The following is a 13,654-nucleotide window of genomic DNA, read 5'->3' on the forward strand; positions in this document are numbered from 1 at the left end:
TTTAAGGGTGATATGTTTATTTTTTAAATATATGGCATGTCGTAAGAGCCACAGTAGTCTAATTCTTTAATTTTTTTCAAATGGTGGTCTATTTTTATAATTTTTTATTTTCAAAATATAAAAATAAAAAAGCTCCCGAGACCGAATGATGCTCCTAACTTCTGCTGGAATGTAGTAGCAGCGGCTGCTTCTCCCTGTTCGCTGCCTCTGTCTGTGTCACCTAAATGATCGCTGCTCCACCGTCTCGCGCCCACCTTCGCTGCAGGCAGATTCACAATCGCCTTGCTCCAGGCTGGCACATCGAAGAAACGCTATGTCTCGAGCACTAGTTTCGCCATCTTTACCTGTAATAGGATCAAGGCGTCAAACATCTCTTGTACTCTCCTCTTTTCTTCCAGTTCCCATGCATGTACTTGGACTACTCTACGACCAGACCCGTCTCCAAGTCGAATTATGTTACCGATCAAATTCGGACCGGCACCTGTCCACCTCTATTCGATCGTCTCTGATCCGAATCTATACCTCTATATAATGTATCAGTTATACTCTTTTCTACATCCACGTAACCTCTACCCCCACATAGATAATGTTTCCTCTATCCATCCTAATTTATGCACGTAGAAATCCTGCTTCTTTAAAATAAAGCGCTTAGACCTCTTCTCGTATGGCTTCATCAAATCCAATGATCTAAAATGCCCGGTTCATTCAACCCTCACGGGCCACGATTGTTTCTCCTCCTCTCCGAGTCCCGAACACGCCGCTCCTCTCCTGACTCCCGAACACAACGCCTCCGCTCCTCCGCTTCGTTTGTTCGCTCCCCCCGCATTCTCCTCTGACGGAAACACGTTTGATCCCCCAATCCCATCACCCTTCTCCTCTGACGATCCCCTCTCCTCCTTCACCAGACTCTCTTCTGCACCGCCGCCCTTGCGCCACTCTAGTCATCCACGACCGCGCCGCCGCTTGTGCGCCGCTCCAGTCGGCCATGACCGGGTTGCAGCTACGTCCTCCCATGCGCTCTCCGCTCGCCCGTGCGCTCTCCGCTCTCGACTGCGGCGCGGAAGTCATTGGTGCGGTTGCGAAAAGACGCCTACGCGGGCCGCGTCGAGTTCATGGACGGTGGTGTTGGATCTGGATTTCGCGCTCGCCCTCGGCCTCGGTGGTTGGGTGTGTTGGGGAGGAGCACCATGGTGGCGACTCCAGCGAGCGGCAACACTTACAAGTGTGAGACGGCGGCGCGGACCCGCGAGTGGATGGAGGCCCTCGCTGCCATCCTCCGTCGCCACCGCCCGCTCCTCGACGCCCACGTCGTCAACTTCTTCAAGGTCCCCCTCATTTTCCCGTGAATTTTTTTCGGAGGCTCGTTCGATCGGCGCCTGCTCGGCGATTGATTTGAGGGCTGTTTACTGAAAGTTTCGATCTCCTGTGGTACGGTTCGCACAGGATAGGTTGTGGGAGCTGGTGGACGCTGAATGATAGAGTGCCTCCGACGGGAGCCCGTGGGGAGCTTGCGTTCAGGTACGACTTCCCATTGCACCCCAGTAACTCGATGTATCCAAGTTCATCATTCCTTGTATACTTCATCACTCCCTCTTCGGTTTGGTGTATGTATTCAAGTGTCTGTTGTTTTGCAGGAACATTGATCCGGTACACTGTAGGAGTTTATGCTTACTGCCAGGTCACTTGTTCTTCCCCAGGAGCAGAAGGCGCTGTAATCGGTATGTTTGTTGAATCTATCGGATTGAGTAGGTATCGCGTATTGGTCATAGTAACATGGCCTTTTTCAGGGGAATGGCACTATAAATGTTATATTTGAGCAGCATTTGATTGAGTTAGTGTATAGTTCATATACGAAAAATTTCTGCACATGCTTCACCTGCAGCCCTGTTGATTGGCTTCAGTGAATAAACGAATTCACTATATGAACTTGTTTTTTCTTAAAATATGTTTGTCTGCATTACATTTTCAAATTGCTTTACATCTTTTGGAGTCATTGAATTAAGAAATTGCCTATTTTCTGCTATTTGTTTTAATCCTGACATGCTTTTCATTTAATGCTTGCAGCTCATACCTGATTTGCATGTGGCATCAATTGGTACTATTCTTGCTCAAGAAATGAACTCAAAGAAGAAGCACGAATTAGGTAATCCAGCTTGTACTGATTGTTGTACTTGCTACACATGCTAAGTCTGAGAAAGAATTTTCCGATGGGTCCAGCTACAAATACCGGTCACCAAGAGAAGTCCATATGTTGTACTATATAATGTCCATATTTGATTCACTCATTGCTGTTTTTTCCCCTTGATAATTTATGACTTGATTGCATGATGCTTTGGAAGTCAGGGTTCTAAAGAAGCCGAAATATGGATTGGTAGCAAAAGAAGCCTGTCTATTTGTATAGAAGTCAAGTCATCTAGATTTTCTTATAGAAGTTGCATGTTTCTTAATTTTATTGTTGGATGTCATACCTTGATTTTCTGTTGCTACTTTCTGTACTGAAAGAAATGATTCAGTTTTACCATAATTTCAACAGTAATATGTTATGTCATGTATTTATCTTTTACTCATCTTATTTGATATTATCAGAGTTACCTCGCACAAGCTTTATCTTTTCAGTACCAACCTCCTGTTATAGCGATAGTTTCCTCACATCATGCATCAATTACAAATACTCGTGAAGAGAGAATAAAGAAGCACTATGCTGCTAAATGGTGCAACCTTCGGCTGGCCCCGACGTGCGGAAGGGTTTTAATCGGGCCCAAATGGATGGCCTTTTACTCGCCGGCCCTTGTGCCACAAGCCACGCCTACGCAGCGTCGCCCCCTGGTAGTCGTCGACTCGTCGTAATCATTTTAACCGGAGAAGAGGGGGTCCAAGGAGAGAGACACGAGTCAAACGGGTATCTTCGCGCCCCTCCTCCCTCCCCTTCCTCCTCTCAAAGCACAAGCCATGGCGCCCCCTCACCCAAGAAACGGTGCGCACCGCACTGCCCGTTGGTGAGCGCTCTTCGACCTCCACGGACGACCAGGTTCCCGCGGCGGGGCGCGCCCACAGCCACGCCGGTGACTCCGCCGCCAACTCCGCGGCTGACCAGGTGCCCGCGGTCACGCCGCAGAATCCGCGCTAGTTCAGGTACCCAGCTCGTCGCCTATTCTGCTCCCTCTCCTGTCCCGTTCTTGCTCCCCCTCCCCTTCTGTTCTTGCTCCCCTCCCCTCCCGTTCTTGCCCCTTTCTTGCTCAACATTCTATTTTCTTGAAAGAAAATCAATCGCTTCTGGCTTGCAGGTACCGACCTTCCTGGTCGAGGAAGCGGCCGCGGCAGATAGCGCCCGCGCCTGCGGCTACCCGCCCACCTCCGAAGCAGAGCAGGCGCTCGCTTGTGAGTGCGCCCACGGCCACACGGAGACCTCCGCCGTCGAGAAGGTGTCCACGGTGGAGCCTGCCCGTGAGCACTCCGGCCCCTCCAAGAACGAGGAGGCGCCTGAAGCATGCCCCTCCAAGAACGGCCGCGCTCACCCCGCCATATCCGCAGTGGAGCAGGTGCAAGCGTGGGACCGCGTCTGCGGCCACTCGGAGACCTCCGCCATCGAGCAGGTTCCTTCAGCGGAGCACACCCGCGGCCGCTCCTCCACCATCACGGTCGAGCAACCGTCCACAGAGGAGGGCGTTCCCGGCCACCCCGCCATCGAGCAGACCGCGGTAAAGCGTGGACGCAGCCATTCCACCACCTCGGCTGTTTAGCTGAAGTGATTTGCCTTTTTGCTTGCAGCTTGCCAAGTTTTGCAATATGTTTCTTTCAATCTTTCAAATGGGCTATGAATTCTGGATAAGTTATTATCTTCAACTAAAGAAAGCTAACTTATGGGGATTTGAAGACATTCCCGTGCCCAAATAATCCCAAAGCCACTGTCAAAGGCATATAGATAGGTGCAGATGCAGATTAATCTTGTTTCCCAAACGTGACGTTGCTGATGGGTGAAAAAAGAGTTCGGGTGGGCAGGTTGCTTGTTTATGTTATGATGTTTGATTTTTCTGTGTCCAAGTTCTAAATCCTCGGAGGTTGAAAATTGATGTAATCTGAATGGTTGCTGATGAGGTGCTCGTGATGTTGGCATCAGTCTTTAGAAACTGAAGATACGTTGATGTTAGTCTTGTCGGGTTGGCAGCTATCTTTCCTGCTTTCTTTGTTTAGCTGCTAGTTTATCTCTGTAAGACTTTGTAGTGACTGTTTATTAGTTTTAATATGAAAGCTGGGGCCTATCTCATAATCTGTTCCCATGGCATGCAAGCCACAGTGATGTAGGGTACACACATTGCTTTCTGTATATCTACTTTATTCCTTCTATTTTTTTAAAAGGTTTTTCGAAGGTTTTAATATGATCCATAGATCATAGTTATATTTATCTAAGCTCACTAATAATTTTTTCCTATTTAGATTTCTCATACGAGCCTTAATGAAGCAATAACCAATATATGCTATCATTTTCTCCTTACTTTTCTCATTGGGTTTTAAAGAAGTTTTAGTAGTATATCAATATATTATTTTCTCCTCATATTTTTCCTACAGGATTTTTGAAAGAGTTCTAACAAGAAGTTTACATTCGAGATAATTGATCAGGGGGAGTGTTACAAACCAACATTCCAAAATTGTAGAAGTGTGATCAATTAGACAATAACTGCATTATGCAGTTAATCAATGTAAAGACACTCGTTAGGTTACCACTTCCCCAACAGGTGCATATCCCGTCCATTCACTTGCTATATATGTAAACATTCACTCAGTTAATGAATACAAGTGTTTTTCACACTCTAATATACTCTAATAGATGTCACATACCATGATGCTAATTCGTTTTTCCACTAGACTCTTCTTATATATAGATACATCTCTTCTCTATCTCTTCTTTATTTTGGAAGCAAGGGACGAAATCTTTTCTTTTTTTGAATAGTCAGATGAACGTTTGAAATCTATCTTCATATCTCTCACGTAAGCTGATAGATCTCTCACGTAAGAACAGATTATTGCGATTTGGATCGGACTTCCTCAATCGTTGAATATTAACCGTAGATCTAACTGTGACTACAAAATTAAGGATCGGATGTTTTGCTTTTTTTTTTGTGTGGAGATTTTGTTGTATTTCTCTATTTTCTTAGTGCATCTCATCCACGATTATCGTGGAGCTCCTGACGGAGCCTCTTATATCTCTTCTCTATCTCTTCGTTATTTTGGAAGCAAGGGACAGAATCTTTTTTTTTTTTTTGGAATAGTTGGATGAACGTTTGAAATCTATCTTCATATCTCTCACGTAAGCTGATAGATCTCTCACGTAAGAACATATTGTTGTGATTTGGGTTGGACTTCCTCAACCGTTGAATATTAGCCGTAGATCTAACTGTGACTACACAATTAAGGATCGGATGTTTTGCTTTTTTTTTTTTTTTGAGATTTTGTTGTATTTCTCTATTTTTTTTAGTGCATCTCATCTAGGATCATCGTGGAGCTCTTGGCGGAGCCTCTTATATCTCTTCTCTGTCTCTTCTTTATTTTGGAAACAAGGGATGAAATCTTTTTTTTAATAGTCGGATGAACGTTTGAAATCTATCTTCATATCTCTCACGTAAGCCGATAGATCTCTCACATAAGAACAGATTGTTGCGATTTGGGTCGGACTTCCTCAACCGTTCAATATTAGCCGTAGATCTAACTGTGACTACAAAATTAAGGATCCGATGTTTTGCTTTTTTTTTTTTTGAGATTTTGTTGTATTTCTCTATTTTCTCAGTGCATCTCATCCAGGATCATCGTGGAGCTCCTGACGGACCTCTAATTAGTAATTATATGATATGATTGCCCCTATGGATGTATTAATTGAAGTGAGAATTTGTTGTTCTGGCATTCTTGATACACGTCATCTTGGAAGAAGAAAAGGACCTTCTTCTTGCATTAGGATAAGTCAGCCAAGCAGTTTTTGCCATTTGGATTTCCTCTTCAAGTATTGTAATTCTTTGTGCATTACTTAATAATAAGAATTGTGATTATGATATCTCTACTGCTATGCTAAAAAATCAAACTACTGTAATGGGAATTCCTGATCAGATTGGTAACTTAATTTGACCATTTTTAATCTACTTCAACTTCTTTATTAGACTTTTAAAGTTGCTGCCTCAGAACAGCTGCGACGATCGGTGCTCTTCTGGTCGGATCGGTGGCTTGACGGCAACTCCATTCAACAGTTGCCACCCGCACTCTTTCAGGCGATCCCAACAGAAGATCAGACAGTCGCGACGAGTTCAGGACGCTCTGACAGTGCAGGTATTACTGGACTATCTGCGTATCAGGGATCGCGTGGAGCTCATCAACCTTCACAACGGGGTGCCAGACAAGTTCAAATGGCGGGCGGTGGTCAGACACCAACAATACTCAATTTCGTCGGCGTTCTTTCTTCCAAGGCCAAACCGGCATCCCGCTCGGCGTAACTTCTTCTGGCTCCCTTACCTTTCTTTGTACGGGCGGTGCTGGACATCGGACTGATTGCAACGACACAGCCTGCAGAACAGCAGACCATGTGCTCCTCTATGCTCACAGTCTACCCAGACTAACGAACACTTGTTCAGCTGCGTTTATAGTCACGAGGTTTGGTTTCGTCTACTTCTTCCTGGCCAACTGGCTGATTTGGAAGGAGAGGAATCAACTGCTGTTCAAATTCAATCGTGCGGCAGTGCAACCTGCAGAACCTGCCAGAAGATTCAGGAGGAGGGCCATTGCTGCGTTCAGGCCGGCAACAAAGCAGTGGTTGTTCTAGCTTCAGTAGAAGCTAATATGCTGTCGGTAGTTTACTCTCGGTCCTCATTGTTTTATCGTACAATATTAAGCTAAGCAACCATCTCAGCTACTCTGTTGAGGCTTCGGGTCACTGTAATATACTTTCCTCCTCAATAAAATGAATGCCCAGGCACGTTCTCTAAGCAAGGCTGCAGCCTGCACGGATGATTTAGTGACAGTACTCGACGGCCGCTGCCCGCCTTGCCGACAATAGGGTCAGACCCGGTCACCCAGCTTCGCATTGCCGCCAGGCTCACCTACGTTCTCTTATAGAGGTACCCATCTGAACAGCAATAGAGGTACCTCTATGCATATGCCAGGACTATGATTTGGACGAGATTTATGTTCTCAAGTACAGGGATCTGCAGTAACAATTTTGATATGCTACTCGTTTCGACCCCACAACTATTTCGACATTGTTCTTTTCTTCTAGACACTCGAGCTGCGGCTGCCATGAAGCACCAGACCCAACGTTGCACAATGTCAGTATGGACTGTGGAGCATGCAAGACTGCAGAACCGAATCGAAAAAATAAACTAAGAGAGTAGAGGAAGAGAAAATTCTGACACAAATATGTTGGTAACAAATTAAGCTCGAGCACATTGAGAAAATCAACCAAGGACAAACCAAACGCAAGCACAAGACAGACTGACGTATCACAGTAGGAAAAAATTCAAAGTCGACCAAGTCACCTTCACCAAGATTGAGGCCAACTCGATCTTTATTTGTTGACTGGCACATCCATGATTCACCGCTTTGAAGGAACAACAATGTTCAGCGGAACAGTAAGACCCTGAACCTATCTTGAACATCAAATCCATAGAGGTACCCATCTGAACAGCAACCACATGCCTCCTTAAGCCACATGACTCACCAATCGAGCCATCAAAGAGTCGAATTTCCTCATGCAACCCACTGGTAAAACAGCTGAGACACAAATCGAAACTACTCTGCACTTCTGATATGATGACTTCTACCGTTGCTTCCACTGCGTAGTAAAGACACATTTGATTCATGTCAACTGCGCCATAATTTCCATGAATGCGTTTTGTGAATGGTTCAGGCGATGAGATCAGTTCATTAATGATTGATGTACCATCTATCAGCTGCAGGTCATCTTTTTCTCGATCTCCTCTCTTGATCCTGATGTCATATTCAATTAGCACATTGCTAGACAAATCGATCCCTCGCTTAGGGCCAGTCATTTCGATGAGGGAACCCTACAAAATTATTATTGTTTAGTGGCTCTTAGTATAGCAACATAAGAAATATCTAAAGCTAAATATTTCCCCTATGACATTTCACTTATAACATTATCTAGTCAAACAGGATATTTTTACAGTTGATGGCTAAGATCTTTGTCATGTATCAAACAGAATGATTACAAAATGCATTAATTTGAGTTAATTTCGAATACCAAAATATTAATTTTATATGCTTGTGTGAAATGAAAAGAGAGAAGAAAAAGACTGTTGCCATGGGATCATTCATGATATGCATCATCGTATGCCTATAGAAAATCAATTTTCTGTATTACTAAGCCGCAACCAAGGGTCCAAAACTATTCTTTTGATTTTGTTTGGAATACGTAATGCTCACCTGCACTTAGTACCATAATTAACTTAGGTCTGTTCTCAACATGATCATCAGTTCGAAATACAGTACTTTATATAGGGCTCATACAATCCACAATATCATTTTGCTAATTTTGGATAAAATAATCACTTGAAGTCATCTTTTGCAGCTATAAAACAAAAATATCACTAAATATTGGCTGCCCTTTTGGACATGTGTATTCTTTCTTCTACTTGTAGATAATATCCCTTTTCTAAAAATGAAAAGTCACAGTAGGAACCTGTGTTTCGGTTCAGAAAAGAAAAGGTGAACAGTCACATAATAAATATACATGGCACAACAACCATAGACTAATCCTATTTCAAACTATTAAGGAGGTCAACAATGCAAACTGAGCCTACGCCTATTAAATAAATAAGAGCACAGTTATTACAACATTTCCTCGCTATCCCAACTTCAATGATGTAAAAGAAATGAAGTGGTTGTAATATACTAACAAATGTATGCTCCAATCATATTTGTTCTATGCATGTGATAAGTTTGGCCTTATATAGTGAAACGAATAAAGTAATTTGAAATAAGTGTAGGTACTGATGTGCACCTGTTCCACAATGATGGGATCATCCCTGCTAATATTGACAACATAATTAAGTAATTGATCCAGATTATCACGCGCTGCAATGTATCCATATAACTCTACTGACCCGCCGTCCACGAGAATTTTGGCCAACTTTAATGAGAAAATTTGCCACATGGCACATGGTCTATGATTTACGCAAGTTTCACCATTCAGAATGCAATGTTTGCTGGGATCTGATAGCATCATTGCCTCCAACCGAGCTTCATCAAAGATTACATGTTAAATTGAAATGGGAAATTAACAGTAGATAAATACATGCATGGTTTAGTAAAAGGAAGGAAGATAGTTCATTTTACTCAAGTTAATCAGTTGTCTGGATAACCCCATATTATTTTCCATCCCACTTTAATCCCCCCACCCCTACCCTCCACCTAATTACTAAATCCGGCTCACTTCATGCCGGCAGATAGACGGCATCATATCCTATGTTCTAAAACATTTAAATGTTTTTCATGAATATTTTTGTAGGTTGGTGCTACAGTCTCAGATTAAGGGGGAGGGATTGGCGTGGTGCCCTAGGATAGACCGACCTATGAGGGGAGGAGGCCGAGGGCACCAAGGGATGGCCGGCGGCAGTTTGGGCGCGCGAGAACCTCTTCAATTCTTGCCTCATAATTGAGGAGCTTTTATCCTTACATTTATGGAAGAATCATTTCTATGCCACTTCTGCAACCCTAGGGCGCCAGCCTATGGCCGCGGGCACACACCGCTGCCCTAACTGGGCCTTGGGCCGATATGCCCATAACAGTTAGCATACCTGACATCTATTTAGCCCCTGAGATATGAAAATGTATGCAGATAATCATGAGAAATCACGAAACTATTCATAACATAGGGTACAGTGCCATATTATAGTACAAAATTTCAACTTAAAGTGAGGTCAGGGGTGAAGTGACACGGATTTAGTAGTTTTGGTGGTAAAATGAGACGAACAATAGTTTAAGGGTTATCCAAACAACTAAAAACTTTGGCGGAGTTAAGAAGGACTTTTTTCCAAAAGTAAATACCTTTTCCCAACGTATTTGTGCTGTACAAAACTACTGCCTATTGAAAAGTCTCGTGTCCCCATTTATTCATGACAAAATGATTCACAGAACCAACTTGTCCATTTAGTCGTTGCCTTACTTTCTTCTTCATCATCTCTAGCAGCTACACCGGAATTCCTTAGACTGCTATTCTATACCATCTCTGCAAAATAGGTCGGCGATGGAGTGATTGGCATGAATAACTGAGGTTAAGTGAGATCTTTTCTTATACATGTGGCTTTCTGCAACTTGTCCGCTAATTGGTACACAAGGTGTATTTTATCCTTATAAAAGTAAACAAGATAATGCACATTAACCTTTCATCAGAGAATATATTAGTTAACCCTATGGCTTGACAAATGTCCTAAGATAAAAATAGGAAAAGAGATGTTGATCACTTACTCTCATTACGGTCCGCAATACGAAATTCTTTTTTCCAATGACAGTTGTCCCTGTATATAGAACCATCACGGTGGCTACTCCATAAAAGTGGAAGCGCACGGGGAACACCGTCTCGGGGGTAACAAGTAGGCATCTCTGCTGTCCAACTCAAACATTCTTCATCATCACTGACCTCGCTGGCACTTTGGCCCCTCGTATTTTCTTCGTCGTTGCCAGGACGGCCATCACTACACAAAGCAATGACATCCTCAGTTGCCTCCCTTGGATCTTGTTTGCCATCGGTGACCTCAACGGTTATCCTACAAGCATCTTCATCACCATAAATGACATGCACAATTTTCCTCCCAGCATGTTCACCATTGGCAGGACAGCCATAGCCATAAGGACCAATGAACTCCTCAATTGCGCCCCTATTCTCTTCATTATTCATGCCTTGGGTGACCGGAAAGTGCTTGCCCAGGGAAATCCTGGTATCATTGGAGGCATGGATAGGGTCGACGGCAGAAGGGATGAGCCGGCGCCTGTCTGGTTTACCCAACTCGCCTTTTACTCTGCTGCTTATGGCCATGTTCCGAGATCCATGAGGAAGTCTGTCACCAAAGAGCATAAAAAGCCAATATTAGCATCTGAGTCAAATAAGATTGTATCATCAGTCAGGTTTGAAATCGTGGTGTAATATTATAGTTATCTGAAATCGATTTCTAATTTTCGCCCTTTTTCTCTATTTCGGAAGTCACATAACATGCCTTCAAAATCAACATAAGAACAGTAAGTTTAAAAATTCGCAATAAAACCCAAAGGTCGTCACTATCCAGATCCAAAACTTTAGCAACATACTAAAGGCGCAAGCTTTAGCATCAGAACAAGAAAACACACCGTGGTACACGATGGGCAAGTGGACTGGGTGCCGCCATGACTGGAGCGTCTCGTCGCGCAAGCGCTGGTGGCCACCAGCGCGGCGGAGCAGAGGCCCTGTAGAACAAGAGAAGTCGCGAGGGAGCGGACAGGCGGTGCATTGGGGCAGAAGAGTGGCGATGTTAGGGCTTCGGAGGAGAAGAAGAATCGAGCGTGAGAGGATTTGAATCTGCTCCCCCTCGATCGCGGGCGATGAGCGCGCGGCGGCACTAGCGTCTCTCTAGGGTGCGCCAACCTGCTGGGCCGACCTCCACTACAAGCAAAATTTATTTATTTATATATATTTTAAAATTAATTTAGCAAAACCAGATTGTTATTTCTAAAATTTACAGATATAGGCGCTTCTCACCCATTGAAAGTAGATATTTAAAAATAGGTAAAGACTTATCTCCAAGCGCGCATGCATTCCTCGGGTGGCACGCATGAAATCTCGATGGGGCCACCGCTTTGCATCCATAGAGTTAGCGTGTTATCCTATGCTACTCCCTCCGTTTCGCAATATTTGTCCATGACCTCGGGAGTATCTGTCTTAAATTATTTGTCCATTGCGGTAACCGAGGATGCTTTATGATCCATTTTCCTGTTATGCCCTTGAGTGCATGCATGCATTTACTCTAACGCTAATGAGTTACTTGCTCTCATCCTTACATTAATTAGGGGTAGCATGGTCATCTCAGTGTATTTTTTCACTCGATTTCAGTATTTCTTGGTTTGTACGCAATGGTGGGCGTGGACAAACATTGCGAAACGGAGGGAGTAATTATTAGTGACCATTGTATATTTTTTATTTTTCTTACCTCAGCAGTATTAGAATAGGAACCATCGTACATTTCTGCTCAAGTTTAATGTAAGGTGTGGCGGTTATGGACACAAACGCACGTTTCAAAAACGGTACAGAAACTTTCGGGGGCGAGAACTCAATCTTCTAAGCTATTTTTTGCCTCGAAAAATTTTCTGAATCCAATAAAGTTGGGGAGGAACGAATGTAACTTTTTCTGTAGATATCCGTAGAGTAAAAAAAAACGTCAAAATTGGAGTCCGTATGCAAAAGTTATAACTGTTTTACCGAATGTACTTTGGGTCACCTATCAAATTATAACCCTCGATGAAATTTGACAAAATTAGTCATTAGTGACAGATTATAATTATGATGCGTCACTAATGACATTCGGCAAAAAAGATTAAAATAATAAAATATTCGGTTTCTATCACAACTATGTGATAGCAGAGGTGGTAAGATGACTACATACGTGAGGAGGTCGTGAGTTCGATTCCTATAGAATGCAAACTTGAAAACAATGTGAAAAAAACGTAAAGGCATATAGGATGGGTCTGCGTTTGAGATGGCTTGGATGAAAAAATATTTTTTTAATGATATGATAAGAGTGACGGGTACAGAACCCATCACTAATAATAGTTATTATCCGTCACTAATAATAGCTAATCAGGGGGAAGTGGAAATCGGAAGCAGAGGAAGGGGGCGCAATGGAAGGTGAGGTTGTTGTTCTGTGATTGTATTCGATTCGGTTTCCTTCTCCCAAAATCAATTTGGATTTGGGAGTTTGAGCTATTTTTGACACCGTGGGTGTGCTTTGATTCAGCAGAAGCAGAGGTTTCGTGCATGAAGGCGAGTCGGTTCATTTCACTGCCATCCCCTCTCTATCTCCAGGTTCGTCTATCTCTCTTTCCGGTTGGCGCGCGATTTCATTCCACCCCCTTCCTAAATCAATTTGAAATAGGATTTGATTTTGATTTTTGGTGTTTCATCCAGTGGGAAGTGGGACGTTGCACAGGAATGTGTATTCGTCGTTCTGTGGTTGATGCAGTTGAGCACATGCGCAATAGATCAAGTCGACGTTCGATCTGAGAGGTAGAGGCAGAAATCAGACGATGATAGTAAGGTGAGTGCATATTTATTTGCTCATATCCCTGATGATTTATTTGTTTATGTAATTTAGTTCAGGATCTACTATTTTTTCCTCACGATTTTGTGCTATTCTATTCGGATCTGCACGAGTTCCTTACTTTTGATTATGGTCTGATGCCAGTCACAAATTTGATTTGGGGTTTGATATATTGGGAGATCTACACGAGTTCCTTACTTTTGATTATGGTCTGATGCCTTTCACAAATTTGATTTGGGGTTTGATATATGGGGGGATCTGCACGAGTTCCTTACTTTTGATTATGGTTTGATGCCTTTCACAAATTTGATTTGTGGTTTGATATATGGGGAATCTGCACGAGTTTCTTACTTTTGATTATGGAAAGATGC

At 43.3% G+C, this 13,654-nt stretch overlaps 1 protein-coding gene across 2 annotated transcripts; it reads right to left on the reverse strand.

Moving 5' to 3' along the window:
* Window positions 1–7,369: 7,369 nt before the first annotated feature.
* On the reverse strand, window positions 7,370–11,627 carry LOC133886063 (uncharacterized). Of its 2 annotated transcripts, XM_062325795.1 has the most exons (5): window positions 11,341–11,627; window positions 10,465–11,054; window positions 8,999–9,237; window positions 7,919–8,042; window positions 7,370–7,810 (listed from the first exon to the last, which is right to left on the reverse strand). In XM_062325795.1, exons 1-5 carry the CDS (start codon window positions 11,478–11,480, stop codon window positions 7,479–7,481), a joined length of 1,425 nt encoding a protein of 474 aa, XP_062181779.1. In that variant the 5' UTR covers window positions 11,481–11,627; the 3' UTR covers window positions 7,370–7,478. The 2 variants fall into 2 exon arrangements, with proteins under 2 accessions (XP_062181779.1, XP_062181778.1); XM_062325794.1 differs by having other exon boundaries at window positions 7,370–8,042.
* Between the last annotated feature and the right edge of the window lie 2,027 nt (window positions 11,628–13,654).

The sequence above is a fragment of the Phragmites australis genome, chromosome 12, assembly GCF_958298935.1.
Source record: "Phragmites australis chromosome 12, lpPhrAust1.1, whole genome shotgun sequence".
Lineage (NCBI taxonomy): Eukaryota > Viridiplantae > Streptophyta > Magnoliopsida > Poales > Poaceae > Phragmites > Phragmites australis.